Raw genomic sequence first — 18,325 nt, forward strand, 5'->3', positions numbered from 1 at the left:
CCGGCTCGGCGGTTCACAGCTCTTGATCTGCGTCACTTCACGCTCCAAACAGCACACTGCGTATAATAGCTGGTATTCCTAGGTCGTTAGCCTCTCCGTCCTCTGCCCAGTGAGATATGGATGATGCGGGGCTTCGTCTGACAAGACACACAGCAACCCACAGCAAATACACAGCACCACTTCAACGTGAAAGGTTTGCTAATTACAAGGACTCACTCACCACACTACCGGTGTATACAACAAGGGACGCCCAGCGTCCTCCACTTCACTTTGGCTGGATGAGGGCGATGTATATACGACCTGAATATGAGTCCGTTGCTGCTCAGATGGGCGCTTCTGCAGCTCACCCACCACGCTGTTTCAGGGGTAGGGCCGCCCTCCTTCTCCTGGAGGTATCCACACAATTTCACAGGTTAGTTTTTCCACGTGCTTAACACAAGAGTGATACTCACAGCGATCCTCCTTTATTTCTGTTGCACCACAAAGTCGGTTTCCTTCCCACTTTCTCTTTTAAATGTGCCACTTAGACCAATGTTTCTTCTACCCGTAGGGTTTTCCTTTAACTCCAGCGTTTTCACTGCCGACTGCAACGAGAGAGAGAGAGAGAGAAAATATAGACAGCCACCACGTCTATCACGAGCACAGCTCCGTTCCTCAGCACACACTAAAACTAAACTTGACAGCACAATGCTCTCTTCGGGGTGCTCCTTTTCTCCACCCACGTATCGCCTTTCTTTCGCCCCAGGCAGCTCCTGTCTTCTTTCCGCGCGCTCCAAGCGCAGCCCGGATCAACAGAGCCTGCGGGCTCTTCAAAAGGTGCGTAGTTACTTTTTCTGCACTAAGCAGAGGAGCTTTCCCCGCGTCAATCCCCCTCTCGTTTCCGAACTCTCGAACTGTGATTTAACTGCTCTTAAAATACTCCTCCGTATACTCCAGTTGTCCAATCACCCAGCGATCTCCTTAACTATGCACAGCTGTGTTTAATCGGCTGATTACAGCCTTCGCGAAGCTGCCGGATGTCCGGTGTTTCCTTTCTCCGGTCTGGGCGGAAACATCCGGGCGGAACCAAACTTTCCCAACTTTTGGTTCCGCCCCAAAAAAGATCGTCACCTTGTGACATCTGCACCATTATTTAACACAGAAAAAGCATGTCTCAAATCATTTTATTCAAAAATATTGTTTGCCAAGCCATGTTATTTTTTATTTGCTGAAGTAAATAAAAGAGGAGTCACAAGGAGAAGTCACACAACACCAGACGTTTCAAAACTTTTTGTAAACATTCATTTTTGTCCTCTAGTCTCTTTCAGTGTACTATGGCTTCATTAGCTGGGATTTCACACCACAGATTTTCCGCTGCGATGTCCGTGGTGCTGAGCTCAAGTGCAGATCACCTGCACCTCATCAGCTTTGCTTATCTGCGATCCTAAACTAATTTGCGCTACTCTTAGTAGATTGCGTTGGTCATTATGAAAATCAGCTGTTGCACCTGTGTTATTTAATTTGCTATTTTTTTAGTAAATAACATGCAGATATTACCACTGCCATCGGCGCTTTTTTAGAATTGCGCAAATCTGGCCCTAAACCAGCTGTTTTCATCTTAGACCAACTAAGACCAAGCCAAGCTTCCAGCCAGGTCAAGCTAAGACCAGCTAAAAGTGTTCAAAACCCCACTAAAACCTGCTTGCACCACCTTAGCAGCTAAAATTAACAATGGTTTTATCTGGTCGTTTCAGTAGGGTAGCCCAAATTGTATGCGGCCTAAACCATCCTAGGTGTACATGACTCATTCAGCCAAATACAGTTATATCACATGACTACGAGATCGATATTGCGTTTATACAACAATTACGACGGCACAAGTTTTTTTAGATAAATTAAAAACAACAACGGATTGTCTTTAAAAGCCTTGTTTGTGCGGAACTACTTCCTTCTGCCATGGACTGGAAGCCCAGGCTGACAGGTAACCCTTTCTCCAGTTCATGCCAAGAACCAACAGTTGATGTCAAGTCTGCTGGATACTCAGATTATGTCTGTACGGGTGGCTAGGATTCCAAGTCAAGTTTTGTCCAGTTTAATGATTCCTATGGCAACAGAGGTATGTCCTTTGAATTCTGTGCTTTGAAGTATGTGCTTCCATGGCCCTATGGTGTGCGTGGTCTGCTTTCTGCTCTTCTGTTTCCTATGATGTTTCTCAATCCCCTGAAACCTAATAATCCGAGTGATCTGATACACCTCCTGTCACGGCTAGAAGATCCGAACCTGCGCCTCATGCACGTTCTGTCACTAGTGAATTACCTGAATCGCCTGGCTTACCCGAATCGCCTGGTTCACCCGAGTCGCCTGGTTCACCCGAAGCGCCTGGTTCACCCGAGTTGCCTGGTTCACCTGGTTCACCCGAGTCGCCTGGTTCACCCGAGTTGCCTGCACTTCCTGTTTTGGTTGTAAAGTCTGAATCTGAGTCCCCTGAGCTTCTTGTCTCGACCAAGTCTGCTGAGCCTAAGTTTCCTGAATTTCCTGTCATGACCATGAGGCCTATTTCTAAGTGTCCTGAGTTTCCTGTAGAGGCCGAGATGGTTACCCCTGAGTTCCCTATATACTGTAGGTCAGCTAATATGGTCAAGCTCCATAAACTCTCTGCCTTTGCCAACATGACTCACATAGACTCTTTGCCCTATCTAAAATGGCTGACTCTGAAATTCAATTCAATTAAAATCTCTGTCCTGCCCAGGATGGCCAATCCTGAATGCTCTGCCTGTTTCAAGATGGACAATCATAAACACTATTAACTCCCTGCCTGGCCCAAGATGTATATTAATGAACTCATTGAATTTACTGCATTTATATACCTGTTGTCTGCTAACCTAGCTATTCCAGCCTCTCTATCTGCTGTCTCTGTCTGCAGGTCTAGAGCACCACCAGGCGCCACCCTGGTTTCCAGTGTCTCCTGTGCCCGGACGCATGGAGAAGGCAGAGGCAGAAGACACCGAGGACGTGGCAGAGGTGTCTAATCTTTCACATCTGCCCCATGACCATGGTCCACTCCTGCCTCATGATCCTGGTCCACCCCTTCCCTTATGATCCTGGTCCACTCGTGCCTCATGGTCCCACAGCTGCCCCATGATCCTGGCCCCACAGCTGCCCCATGATCCTGGCCCACAGCTGCCCCATGACCCTGGCCCACTGCTGCCACATGACCTGGTCTGTCCTCGCCCCATGACCCAGGTCCGTCCTTGCCTCACGACCCAGGTCCCTCCTTGCCTCACGACCCAGGTCTGTCCTTGCCTCACGACCCAGGTCCGTCCTTGCCTCACGACCCAGGTCCCTCCTTGCCTCACGACCCAGGTCTGTCCTTGCCTCACGACCCAGGTCTGTCCTTGCCTCACGAACCAGGTCTGTCCTTGCCTCATGACCCAGGTCAGTCCTTGCCTCACGACCCAGATCCGTCCTTGCTTCACGACCCAGGTCCGTCAGGGCCTCACGACCCAGGACTCCCTGAGCTTCATGGTACGGGACCGCCTCTGCCCTCTTGCCAAGTCCTGCCTCTGTCTCAAGGTCCTGGAATCTCCCAACCACCCACCAATGGACTCTTTATTGTTCTGAGTGTTTTGTCTGTGTTCTGTTTTTTGAGGGCTTCAGGAGTCGCCCTTTAGAGGGGGGGTTCTGTAAGGGTTTTGTCTTGTGTTCTGTTTGGTTTATTGTTAATGTCTTTTATTTTGATATCATGTTCTGTTTCTAGTCTTTTATTTTGTTATCATGCCATGTCTCACTTCACCATTCACTTTCTGTTTTTCATTGTAAAGCCGGTTCATTCACCATTGCTAAGTATTGCCAGTGTCCACCTGCCATTTTTGTATCTTGTGTTCTTGTATCCTGGATTCATGTTCATGGTTTTGACCCCTTGCCTGCATTTTGGATGGGGTTTGTGGATTACCCTTTGGATTTGTTTGCCTGCCCTTTGGGGATATTTTAATAAACTTCCTTGCATTACAGAATCAAAATATGAACACAATTATTGTGCCCACTGACCTGTATTAATGTATTTTCCAAGCAATTTGGCTCTCCCGATTTTGCCAAGTGGTTGATGTCCTCCGGGCAACATTACGTTGACCCTGGGACAATATTTCAATCAACCAATCAGATTTCAGAAATAAGTTTACAGTTTGTTTCAAGTTTAAGCTTATAACGAGGATTATCTGCTTCTAGACTTTTGCTTTTCACTTCTCATTTCCCTCTGATTTTAGGGTTCAGTTATGGTTAGGGTCGGGGTGCCGTAACATGGCTGCATCAGGCGCAATGATATTACGCAGCGCCTGAAAATAGTCACCTTGGTATCTTTCAATAGCAGGGGACTATTTTTGGGCACTGCGTTATATCATTGCGCCTCCTGCAGCCATGTAACGGCAGCAAAGTCCTTGATTATTATGCCAGAATGAGAGTATAGTTTATTTAAAAAAAGTGAAGTGTCCTTTTAAAGTATTGTTATCTGGGATGTCATGAGCCTTGAGTATGTACTGTACACCGCAAGTATATAAAAAATATAGCTTAAATGTGTGATTGTTGAGATTGTAGTTTCATATGAGACGAGTGAAGGCTTGGACCAGGAAATGGTACTCCTTTCATCACGACTTAACAAGCAGGTTCTATCCAAATACATTATATATCGGCAGTTTTATTGAATGGTGACATTAATGTTAAGATGAATTAAGCCTGTGTCTTTGCTTTAAAACCAATTGCAGGTCTTTCTTAAATCCATGAACACAATCAACTGAAAAGCACGGCATTTGTTTATTTTGTCCAAGTCTTGTAACCCAGACTTGTGATATAAATCACTTGCTGGACAGACATTGCTTTATATCTTTAAGATGTTTTGTGGATACATATTTTTGTTTACCTTTTAATATTGAATGGATTAAATAAACACTTTAGACCAAAGATCACAAAATACCATCTGAATCTGTACAGTTACACAACATTTCCAGTCGTCTGTAGAAACTAAATCTAGAAAAAATACATGGTTCGCTGTATGCACATGTGGAAACATGTCCCACCTGTAAACTACATGCAGGTTAAAGTCTCATAATCTAATGATGAGATAAGGAGCATCAAAGTTTGATTTAACATTGAGTTCAATCTTTGACAAGACCTTACAAAGTCAATATTAAAGATATCAAGGTTATATTTTTCACAGAATGTACTTTACATTACATTAAAATAGTAAATAAAAAAGTGTTTTTTTCACTGACTGGGTCACATCATTTATGTAAATGCATTGCAGTTTTACAGTTTTGTTCATTTTGTTTTATAAAAAATAATTTCAATAAGGAACAACTGTAAGACATGTAAAAATAATTTGTTCACTGTGTTCACAATGCAAAGTATTGCACAATGAAATCATATTAAAATTAAATGAAATTAAACAGTAAAGACACAGATATCAGAAGAGTTGGGTTCAAATATTCGCAGTGTTACAATAAGATAAAGCGTTTTTCTAAACCATGGATAGAAAAGTCCGTATATGATGGGGTTTAGAGTTGAATTCAAGTAACCAAGCCAGAGAAATGTTTCAAAGAGAGCAGGAGGGGTAGAAAAGTGAATGTAGGGATCAATCAAAGAGTTAACAAAAAATGGCAGCCAGCAAATAATAAAAGCTCCCACGACAACACCGAGAGTTTTTGCTGCTTTACGTTCGGATCGTCGTGAGCTCTTAAACCTGCTCTCGTGTTCCTGCTGGTGTGATTCACCGATTTCTTTTAAATGCTTTTGTGCAACAATAAAAATCCTCACATACAGTCCGATCATGACAGAACAGGGTAAGAAAAAAGTTATGAATGTGTCTAAAGCTGACCATAATGCATTGAAATACAGACTACAACCTCCCATACAGTATACAGATGCAAGAAATTCATCTAGTCCTTCCACATTAGCTTTTGAATACAGTAGACCGTAAGAATAAAAAGCAATTACACTCCAGCTTAACAGCACCATGACCCATGCAACAGGTACGGTCACTCGTCTATGGTAGTGAAGTGGATGACACACAGCTTGATATCGGTCTATAGCAATACAAACGAGATGAAGAATAGACACAGATGTGAGAAACAGGTCAAAACTGGAGTGAAGCAGACAGACGGCATCTCCGTAGTACCAGCAGCCGTTCACAGAGCGAATGACACTCAACGGCATCACCATCACTCCCAGCAGCAGATCCGCCAGAGCCAGAGACATCACCAGTATGTTGGTGGGTGTTTGGAGCTGTTTGAAGTGAGCGATGGAGATGATGACCACCGAATTTCCTAAAATAGTGACAAGGATCGCTGACACCAGTATGAGATACAACACGGTCTGTGTGATTACACTGTCTGTGCCTTTAACACAAGAGTTATTCACTGAAGGATAACAAAACTGTGAGGAGTCATATACTTGTAGTGATAAATCCATAATGCCTGTTTTCTTATTCCCACAAAAACACAAAATCAGACTAACATGACACTAAGATCAACAGTGACCGAACACAACCTTAAATTCTCTTGATTTTCTTCGCTGACCCTCCCACATGGCAAAGCAGCCAATAACAATCCAGAACTCATTATTAATTAAAATTTTACAGTCTGTGCCTTGAACCTCAACTATAGATTAGCCATGGATTAATAAATCCTAAAAAAAGTGTACATCTGTTGTCATAGCTAAGCTAAAATACATTGCATCTGCAGGGCAAAGGTCACAGGTTTGATCCCATGCAAGGAATACACATACAAAATTAAGGCTATACCTTAACACACTGTTTGTTTTGGATTAAACTATCTCATCTACCAAATGCTCAATGTAATGCACATTTTTACTGTCACCCCAGACATATCACAGCTTCACACTGTTAGAAAAATTGGTGAAAATATGTACCCAAGCTGTCACTGTGGCAGTAACCATTAAAAAGGTCATAGGCTAATATACACCAGTAGGTGTATACATTTGGTACCTTTAAAATAGTAATATCTAGTATATTTGAGGTACTAATTTGAACTCTTTAGGTCATTGTTCTTCAATAGGGGATCCAGGGCTCCTTGGTGGTCTGTGGTTTGAATGCACTATATATATATATATATATTTCCTGTAGGCGCATACGGGACATATGTATGCAGGGTTTAATAAATCTGGCAGTGTGTGTGCATTAAAAGGCCTGATAAAGGTTAAAGACCTCTGCTTAAGGTGCGAAGCTGTAATTTTTTAAAGGGTACCGCACCAGTGACAGCTGGTGTACAAATTTTGGCCAAAATTTCAGTTATATGCATATTTAGGCCTTGTGTAAAAACTTTTCTTCTGTTTGGATGCAGCCTAAGTCAGCTGTCTATGGGGCTTTTTACACCTGGTCACTTCATGCGTTTTCTCTGAAGTGACCAGGTGTAAAAAGGCCTTATGTAGATAGAAATAGCAAGCTGGTTCACTTGATTTGGAAAGAGAGCAAAACTTTGTGACCTGTTTACAGACTGTTATATAAATCTTATGTAGATTAAGTTTCTTATTGTGAACTCCATTTGCTATGACCATTTTGGATCTTTCCTTTAAATTATACCCACAAACATCACATGTATATTTTAAAGTAATAAAACTATAATACAACAAAACAAAATAAAACACTTTTTGAATATACGATATACAGTACAAAACCTGTATTTTATGTTTTAATGAAATAATATAAATGTAATGAAACACTGCAGGTGAAATCTTGACACTGTCAATACACTTTTCAAAATCACACATTTGTTGTTTGTATAATGCTTTATTAGCACAATTGCATGATGCAACTTCAGATTTGCTTTGAGATGCTGTCAGGTGACACCTGTAGGGATCCATCAGTGAGAAGTGTGATAGTTTAATGAGGACAGGTGTGAATGCATCCATAAAAACATTTTACACATGTAATTAATCCCTCTGCTTACCAAGAGAACATAAGCCCACTGGGTGTACTGTAGTGTCCATCTCATAAGCAAAAGTATTATGTCTATATTAAGTATTATTTGGATAGGAGATAATAATTAAAAATATTCATTCACTCACTCTTCAGATTACTTTTCAGATTTGTTTTCATAAACATGGAAATGAAAAAGAATAGGAAGTTTTGTAAAATCAGACCATACAATAACATTGCTGCAAAGTCAAATTAACATCAATTGTTTCAAAACCCTGTGCCTCTTTATTTATGAATTCAATCTATAACCTCGTAGATTTTACAGTCGATATTTTACAATATTTAACTGTTTGTGTGAACATCCTAAAAGCATGACAACGTTTTAATGCATTTTAGTTTCAGTTCACTTTTAAACCACAACTTTATGTCTTGCATCAGCAGTGTGACGCACCAGAGTGACTTTACGTAATTGCGTAAGCATGTCAAAAGGTCACGCATGACATATGCGAAACTACGACCCTAGTGTTTACAAGTGTGGAGAAAGATGACCGTTTCAACGTTGTTGTATGTGGAATGATACTAATTAATGTCTTTGTGTCAGTTTATTGTTTAAATTGGTCCGCAAAGGTGCATTTCACATATGTAACACGTGACCTTTCGAGTGGGAAACAGTGCCAAACACTGGCCAATTGTTGCTGACCTCTGCAAATTTGAATTGTTTGTGCGTCCCGCAGCCGGACTCCCACAAGCACACCGAGGTGGCCGAATGGCGGCGAATGAGCTCGACCTAAGCTAGACCTCACCTGACGAACCGTCTAAGTGCCAGCTGTATTCTTGGTTCCTTCGATTGTGCTGGCAGCAGGTTGCTCTGAGAAGGAGGACCCCTTTATTTGTGGACGTATTTGACCAGTCATCCAAGGTGTGGCCTGCGCTCCAATTTGCGTGCGGTTATATACCGAGCCTGTTCTCCCATGTTGGGGGGTGAAGCCCATGGCTATGTGTGCATCCCTTCTGTCGAGTTAATGTTACAACACATCTCTGTCCATCCTCTGGGGTGCTCCGAGCCAATCACAGCCTGCTGTCGAAGTCATGTCGGATGACTGTTTACCTGGCAAACAAGGCCTACGCATCATCTGGAGAGGCGTTTCATGCTTTGGTTATCTTACAAGTGTTCCAGGCTGGGCTCCTGCAGTCACTGGACGGCAGAACTGTCGATGAAGAAAACAGTAAACAACCTCTGCGCTGTCACGAACTTCACCCTCATGGCTACGAAGGTTTCTGCCCAGGCTACTGACAGATCTATGGGCTTCATGGTTTTCCTTCACAAGGGCAATGACAACTGACGCAAAGCCCTCCTTTACGCTCCAATCACTCCCGCTGGCCTCTTCGGTGTCACCGTAGAGTCAGCCATAGAGCGCTTGTCGGAAGCACCGAAACGTTCAAGTGTCATGAGCCAGCTCCTGCCCAGATGTACGTCTCAACAGCAGGCCATGCCATGCTTTTGTCATCCCCTCGCTCGGCACAACATCCAGCCAAGCAGTCCCCAGCCAGGTACACAGAGTCAGACGATTTCATATCTGGTGTTCTTTTAAATCCTAGATCGATGTACACTCACCTCTCGCAACAACGTGTGGAAACATTAATGCTGTACTTATGCCACTTCAAACCTGGCTGGTCTCTCCTCCTCAGGGAATTTCAAAGGTTTCTGGGTCTAATGACGAGAGACGGGAATGAGACATTGTGTTAAGTGCCAAGCCTGTGGCTCTCAATTCGTACTTTTGTTTAGTTGAGATTCTGAGGTTTGTCGCTCAGGCACCGGATTTTATACACTTCCAGCGGTCATGCGATTTGCATAATTCAGGGACAATTGACCAGTGTTCTACACTGGGGTTATTCAATAATATTTCCCTATCAGGTAAAGTGGAAGGAGTTAACCCATAGCATCAGTGGACGCAATGCTACAATAGTAACCAAAGACATTTTCTCCAGTGTGTCGCCTGCGGAACAAGATCAGACCGGGGAACCAGGCTCAGACCAGGGAAACCGGGACGTGATCAGATTGGGGGAACCTGGGGCGCGATCAGACCTGGGAAACCAGGACGCAATCATGTTCTGGAGGCGGCACACTGGAAAAACCTACCGGTGCTTCAGATCCACTTACAGCTACTTTTTTACATTTAACATGGTATGTTAACGATTTTTTGCCAAAGTTTCTTTAAATTACATAATTGTAAATATGAACACAAGATTGAATGTAAAATAAAACCAATAATTATTTGTCATTAAAAACTTTATTAATGTATTATACTCGCATGAGCAGCCATGTTGGAAAATTTCTTACCCCTTTGTTTAAAGCGAGGTCCTGAAAAATCTTCGTATGAAGGGCTATCTGGCCCTTTACCCTTCTCCAACTGTTTGCATTTTGCGTTTACGCAAACGTACAATGTATGCCACATTTCAAATGGAAAAGCAGAGTCCATTTGCAATTGAATTTTTATGTCTTTCCAGAGATGTCTTTTCTTAGCAGCTTTTGCATTTGAGCTCCTCATATATTCTTATTTTCAAGCACGAGTCTAAAAAAGAGAATTAAAGACACAATTTGTAAGATATTTGCAGTAAAATATCCAAAAACCACTTGTCCGGTGTTATATATTTTGTCCAGCTGATTTCTAACAATATCTATAATGTTTTCAACTACTTGTAAATTATGAGAAAATTGCTACCCTAAACAGTGACACCGGGCAGTGCAGTCGCATGTAAATGACGTTAATATCTGCGTTACCCTTTGTCACCGCCTTTACTGACGTAAAAACCACATGACAACAGTGTCGTGGACAAATGCGGAAGTAATAGCGTCTGTCGGGCCACTAATACTGTAACATCTATGACTAACAATTGCGTTTTGAACATTACATGAAACCTTACATAATGAAAAAAAAACAATGTCATCAAACACAGCATTTATAAAACTTGATTACTTTACCTCATGTGTAACATGATTTCTCGTTCCCGTCTGATTGATGGCCATCAGCGTTTGAGTTAAAGACAACAAATCCTATCAGTCCACGCTGCTTCAGAGCATCATTAATCTACGTCATTGTTATTGATTTGATCTGGCGCCCTCTAGCGGCGCGAAATATACAAATTGCATCTTTAACTAAATTCAATATATAATGTCTTAAACTATTTATTTTCTATCACAAATGGACTTTATTATTGTCTTTATTATAATTATGTTTTACCTGATAAGCAAGAGCACACAATACAGATTATGAAACTGTTTTCTTGCAGTGTACTCAGAGAGTCAGATCTCATGGGAAAAGTTAATGGAGTGTTTTCTATTAGTTCTTGTTGACTTTTGATGTACAAGACTGATGTAATGTCAAATGGTGAAACATATAAACCTGTGCGTTCTTCTCCTCTGACCTCAGTGTGGACAGGTGAGGACTCTGCCATAAATGTGCAATGGTAAAATAATTTTTTAGTTTTAGTGAATAATGTTGACCATGAAATATATAATATAATAACAATAAATGGTATATTTTGTGAAAAACAATACACACTATTAAAATAGTTTTTAATTTTTATTTTAGATGGAGACAAATATTTCAAGTGAACATGGGCCTGTGCTGTGCTATGAATCTTTCAACAACTCCTGTGAGAAGTTGGTCTACGCGTCTGAAACTCAGATTTTGCTTTATCTGTTCTTCAGTGCCATAGCGCTCACTACAGTATGCGGAAACCTCCTGGTCATCATTGCCATCATTCATTTCAAACAGCTGCCCACTCCAACCAACTATTTAATTTCTGGCCGTAGCCGATCTGTTAATCGGGGGATTTGTGATGCCACCCAGCATGATGCGATCTGTTGAGACCTGCTGGTATCTGGGAGATCTGTTTTGTAAAATACACAGCAGTGCTGATGTTATGTTATGTATCACATCTCTGTTACACATATCCTTTATCTCTATAGATCGATATTATGCTGTGTGTCAGCCACTCCAGTACCATAATAAAATCACACCTCCTGTTTCCACGATAATGATTTTCTTATGCTGGAGTTTGGCAGCGTTTGTGGGATTCGGTATGATATTTCTAGAACTAAACATTCTTGGTGCTGAGGACTTTTATTCAGATCAAATTGCTTGTAAGGGAGCGTGTATAATATTTCAAACGGCCGCTGCCAGCACTGTATCCTCATTTATTGCTTTTGGTCTTCCTGCTATCATTGCTGTTTGCATTTATCTAAAAATTCTCCTTGTTGCAAGAAAACAATCAAAATCTATACAACATTCAGCACAGGTAAGCCAGAAAAACAGCACATCTATAAACAAAAGTGAAAGGAAGGCCACAAAAACACTGGCTATTATCATGGGGGTATTTTTTGTATTCGTTTCACCCTCTTTTCTCTGCAATCTTATAGATCCGTTTATTAATTACACAATACCACCGGCCTTATTTGATATTTTTTTGTGGATTGGATATATGAATTGCATGTGTAATCCCTTTGTGTACGCCTTCTTTTATAGATGGTTTAGAAAAGCTTTGAGAATCATTCTGCTGGCAAAAATATTTCAAGTTAATTCTTCAGAATTTGATTTGATGGTAAAAGAATGATGTCATAAATGAATGTAACCCTGCACATAATATGTATGTCACAGTAACTATGCCAAAACAAAATAAAAATTCTGTTTCTTATCCTAAAATGACAAATAATTGGATTTGAAAATTAAGGCACTGTGTGATAGCATATATTATTACATGTTTATATATTTTAATCATGAGATGATCTAATGCTCTGTAACAATCCCAAAACCGTTAAATATATCTTAAAAGTCTTAGGAAAATTAGATGCTTTACAAAAAAATGTGACCACCTAACTGTGACAACATCTCTAAGAAGCCTGAAACAACTTACCTGAAAACATCTCCTTACATAATACATTTGAGTTTAGTTTTTTATTCAAGTCAAAATTTGTTACGATATTTTGTTTTCTAAATCAGCTTTGTCTTTGTTAACAATACAGTTTTTAAACAGACAGCCTGTTCCAAACATCTTGACAGATGTTGGGTCATGGTTGGGCCAAATATGGAGATTTTCTGGGTTAATTTAATCCAATGGTTGGGTTTATCCTTTTTAAACATATTAACTTGAATATGTTTTATTAACATATACTGTATTTTTATTTGATATATGATTAAAAGACCCCTGCGTTGCCACCAGACCCCTGCTGTAAATGTATATTCTTATTTTTATAAGAAGTATTGTTTAGACACTGCTGGTCAATAACCTTTTAAAAAGCACACATCTATTTGTTTATTGCATTGTCTAATAATAAATAAAAATGATGTAACTCCATGCTTGCTTTGAGATGCTGCAGGTGACGCCTATAGGGATCAATAAATGTGAAGTGTGAGTCCTTCACAGTTTAATGAGGACTGGTGTGAATAAGTCCATAAATAACAGGACATCTTGCAAACACAGTTTACACGTTTAATTAATCCCTCTGCTCACCATAACCATAACTATAACCACTGGGTATTATTTTCTATTTTACAAAAAATAACAGGTATTACGTCATAGCTCCACTTGAAAGGCGTAAAGTCTTTTTTCTTAGGATTTTGTTTATATTACAATTCATTCAGTTTTAGACCCTATCAGATTTATGTTCTCAAACAGAACAACAGGCCAAGCAACAATATCCTTTTAAAGGAAAATGCCTGTTTCAATTTCAATTTCTGTGACCTATATCTTACTATCTGAGTTTATTAGAAAACAGTGGCGGCCAGTGACTTCCTTTCCGAGGGCACACGATGCGAAGCTCGTCACAAAATATATTTAGCCTGTCATGTGTGTGGTTTGTAAACGTGAGTGTCTCTTTTATCATAAACCCCCAGCAGGCACATATTTTGACAAGACGCATGATGCAAATGGTTTACATGACGCAAGGAACACATACTTTGATATGACGAGCAACACACATGACACTTCGAACACATATTTTGAAGAGAAGTCACCGGCCGCCCTGTTAGAAAATATATCTTGAGTTTCTTGGAGAATATATATACTAAGTTTATAAATTTTACATAGTCATATTGTTATCATAAATCTAATAAAAACAAACCAAATGTAATCACTCTAAAAAATGCTGGGGTGTTTTTACCCAGAGTTGGGTCACTATTGGACAGAACACACTGCTGGGTTAAATTGTCCCAACTGCTGGGTTGTTCTAACAAAAATGCATGGCTGATTAACATTAACCAAGTAGTTGGGTTAAAACAACCCAGCAGTTGGGTCTTTTTTAACCCAACAGTGTGTTTTTTCCAATAGTGACAACTTTTTAGAGTGTTTTCTGACTAAAACAGATATTTTCGTACACAGAAAGTTACCTATGAATATTTAAGGATATTTACAGTATTTTTACCTAATAAACAAAAGTGCAAATTAAATCTGAGTTGCTTAAAATCAACATGTGTGTGTGTGTGTGTGTGTGTGTGTATTGTCTGAGAGTTGACTAAAATTCTCACTGAGTTTAAACAATATGGTCTAATACCTTGACGAAGGCCTGTTTGGCTGAAACATGTTGTTGTTTAATATGTTGCCCTGTCTTATAATAAAGGCTTTTACCTTTTGAACTGTGCCATGATGTGGATTTCCTTGCCTCACATTACGATTTTTGATATTTTGTTCCCCTTCCGGAGCACCCATAGTTATGATTATGAATACCAGATGCAACCTCTGTTTGATATTTTTTTAAATCAAACAATATTTGTGTTGTATTTATCAAGGCTTTGAACCAGAATTTTTTCCCAATTGGTTCGTTCCGAACAGAAACAGTGTTTTAAAGTTTCTGGTTTAACCCTAAAATTGACGCCCCTGAACCGGTTAAAATGAAAAAATAAAATTCCCGAACAGGTTAATAACGTTCCATGTCAGCTGTGGGACATACAAATAAGTAGGCTGATCATTAGGACATTAAACTTAAATTATTAGTCTACATAATTTCCTTAAGTCTCTATCTTGTCATTAACAAAGACTACATTATGTAAGAGGCGATGTGTACGTACAGTAACTGTAATTCTGACATGCCTTCATTTGTTGAGTGCACTTAAACACGCGCACACACACACAAACACAGATGGAGGATGAATTCCAAAAGGCGCTTCGGGAAGAAGATGCAGCATAAACATCGAGCCCATTTTAATTCAGTCCATTTGTCATTGCTTTTTATCCAATCATAACGCTTGCCACTGCAAATATGCAAATTAGAAGGTTAACCAAGGGTTTTGTAATGTACAGGGTGAAACAGTGTTGTATTCGAGACCAGCTTATTCGAGTCCAAGTCAAGACCGAGTCCAGAGAGGGTTAAGTCCGAGTCAAGACCGAGTCCAGAGAGGGTTGAGTCTGAGTCAAGACCGAGTCCACATAAGACTTTTGCACAATACTGTATATTTGAAAATTTAAATTAATAAATACATGTTACTATGGTATTGTGTAAATTATTATCACCAACCACATAATAATTTCTCTTCTAAGATATAAATCAAGTATAACATATAAATAATACAGAAATATATGTCGACTAAATGTACAATATTGTGTGACTCATTACCTGCTGGAATTATGTGTAGTGCCACTTTGTGTTTGAGCGCCACCGTCTTATCATTTTGGGTAACAGCGGCTTATCTAATGCTTAAATCTCACTGGACTGGTGCGTTTTATTGCATTGCTATGAGGTTAAAGTCATGGCAGTGCAAAAACCTCCTAAGGTCTGACCGTCTGACCTCACACCAGTCTGATGCACACGAAAAATCACCAATCACTGTTCGTGTCAATCTTACATCAATTTAAAGAAACAATAATATATATTTAAAAGGGACGCGTGTGGACTCGAGAATAAGTCAGATTCCAAATGTATTCGAGTACGAGTCGAGTCCGAGTACTACAACACTGGTGTGAAATAGAGGTCTTCACAGGTCCACTTAGATCCGAAAACCCGAGGTCCGACCCGATCGGGTTCGGGTCTAAAAGTGTCACATGTGCCTCGGACACGGGTCGGGTACAATAATAGCGGCATCGGGTCTCGGGTAATTTAAAAATTAATGTGTTTTTTCTGAACGGACCCGAGAAGACCCGAACTCTCTCGCCTGTGTGCGTCAATGTCCTTTTCAAACCTCTCATCTGTTTGCCAAGAGCGCTTGCGAAGTAAAACGAATGGAGCAGCTCGCCAAAATGGTTGCAAGGCCACCGGAGTTTCTTTCTGTCTGACTGCTGCGCATGGGTCTGCAGAATGCACACACGTCAGTGCCGTTTACATTCGGTTCCAGTCGGGTTAAAAAATTTTTTTCACTAGTTCGGGTCGGACTCTGGTCTAATTTTCTCGGGTTTGTCTCGGGTCGGGTCTTTCTTTAATTTTTTTTATTTATGCACGTCGGGTTCGGGTATGAAGTGATTCGGGTCATTTCGGGTCGGGTACATTTCTTTGGACCCGAGAAGACCTCTAGTGTGAAACTTTAAGTATGAATACCCTGGTTAAGTTTGAACAGTGTGAAACGTGAAAAAGATAACCCAGGGTTCTGTTTTAGAAAAACCAGGGGTTAACTGTTTCAAGAGCGAAAAGCCTTGATGTTTTATTCTACATCACTTACACATACTTGCTTTTCTTCCCATCCACACTTCCCATCCAAAAATAAAGGTGCTAAACAATGCCATATAAAGCACCTTTTACAGATTTTTGTGTTTTAGAGAGGGTCAGATCTCATGGGAAAAGTTATTCCAGTAATCTCTGTAGGTTCTTGTTGACAGGAGATTGATAGATACAGTACTGACGTAATGCTGAAGAGGAGACGCATATAAACCTGTGCATTGTGCTCCTCTGATCTCAATGTTAACAGGTAAAGTCTCTGCCATGAATGTGTAATGGTACAATTCTTGTTCATGTTTGAAAGTAAATGTTTTTTATGTGTTACGGCTACTATGAAATATAACAACAATTACCTGTATATTTTTATATGTGATAAGAACTGTAAACCTATTCTGTGTTCACAAAACTATTTTTAATTTCAGATGGACTCATTTAGTTCAACTCAGACTAGAAGTGAACACGGGCCTGTGCTGTGCTATGAATCATTCAACAACTCATGTGAGAAGTTCGTCTACGCATCCGAGACTCAGATTTTGCTTTATCTGTTCTTCAGTGCCATAGCGCTCATCACAGTATGTGGAAACCTCCTGGTCATCATTGCCATCATTCATTTCAAACAGCTGCACACTCCAACCAACTATTTAATTTTGTCTCTGGCCGTAGCCGATCTGTTAATCGGGGGGTTTGTGATGCCACCCAGCATGATGCGATCTGTTGAGACCTGCTGGTATCTGGGAGATCTGTTTTGTAAAATACACAGCAGTGCTGATGTTATGTTATGTATCACATCTCTCTTACACATATCCTTTATCTCTATAGATCGATATTATGCTGTGTGTCACCCCCTTCAGTACCATAATAAAATCACACCTCCTGTTTCCATGATAATGATTTTCTTATGCTGGGGTTTGGCAGCATTCGTAGGATTTGGTATGATATTTCTAGAACTGAACATTCTTGGTGACGAAGACTTTTATTCAGATCAAATTGCTTGTAAGGGAGCGTGTATAATATTTCAAACGGCCGCTGCCAGCACTGTATCCTCATTTATTGCTTTTGGTCTTCCTGCTATGATTGCTGTCTGCATTTATCTAAAAATTCTCCTTGTTGCACGAAAACAATCAAAATCTATACAACATTCAGTGCAGGTGAGCCAGAAAAACAGCACATCTATAAACAAAAGTGAAAGGAAGGCCACAAAAACACTGGCTATTATCATGGGGGTATTTTTTGTGAGTATTTCCCCCTTTTTTTTCTGCAATCTAATAGATCCATTTATTAATTACACAACACCACCGGCCTTGTTTGATATTTTTTTGTGGATCGGATATGTGAATTCTTTGTGTAATCCCTTTGTGTACGCCTTCTTTTATAGATGGTTTAGAAAAGCTTTGAGAATCATTCTGCTGGCCAAAATATTTCAAGCTAATTCTTCAGAATTTGATTTAATGGTAAAAGAATGATGTCATAAATCCATGTAACTCTGTATATGTTAAAACCATATGTAACTGGGATGCCAAACCATGTATTGTTTCTGATCCTAAGCTGCCAAATAACTAAAATGAATGCACTATTTCTGTTAAATGGTAATGTGATAGCAGAGTTTGTTTTTGTTTTAAAACTATGAATTTACATCCTTTTGTTAAGCTATTTTATTATAGTTGACTGTTCGACCATCACACACAAGTCAACATGAATCTAATTTACTGTTCATATTCTCTATATACTGTATGTGTAAAAGTTTTGCAGGACTGTAATGCATGACTAGTCTAATGTGC

At 40.1% G+C, this 18,325-nt stretch overlaps 2 protein-coding genes and 1 pseudogene across 2 annotated transcripts; 2 read left to right on the plus strand and 1 right to left on the minus strand.

The window, feature by feature from the left end:
* Positions 1-5,412: 5,412 nt before the first annotated feature.
* On the minus strand, positions 5,413-6,438 carry LOC135737925 (trace amine-associated receptor 13c-like). The gene has a single exon (XM_065255777.1). It carries the CDS (start codon positions 6,436-6,438, stop codon positions 5,413-5,415), a length of 1,026 nt encoding a protein of 341 aa, XP_065111849.1.
* Positions 6,439-8,999: 2,561 nt separating this feature from the next.
* On the plus strand, positions 9,000-12,520 carry LOC135738591 (trace amine-associated receptor 1-like; annotated as a pseudogene).
* Positions 12,521-16,969: 4,449 nt separating this feature from the next.
* LOC135738590 (trace amine-associated receptor 1-like) lies at positions 16,970-18,010 on the plus strand. Its single transcript, XM_073811493.1, has one exon. It carries the CDS (start codon positions 16,970-16,972, stop codon positions 18,008-18,010), a length of 1,041 nt encoding a protein of 346 aa, XP_073667594.1.
* Positions 18,011-18,325: the final 315 nt, after the last annotated feature.

Source organism: Paramisgurnus dabryanus, chromosome 12 (genome assembly GCF_030506205.2).
Source record: "Paramisgurnus dabryanus chromosome 12, PD_genome_1.1, whole genome shotgun sequence".
In the NCBI taxonomy this organism is placed as follows: domain Eukaryota; kingdom Metazoa; phylum Chordata; class Actinopteri; order Cypriniformes; family Cobitidae; genus Paramisgurnus; species Paramisgurnus dabryanus.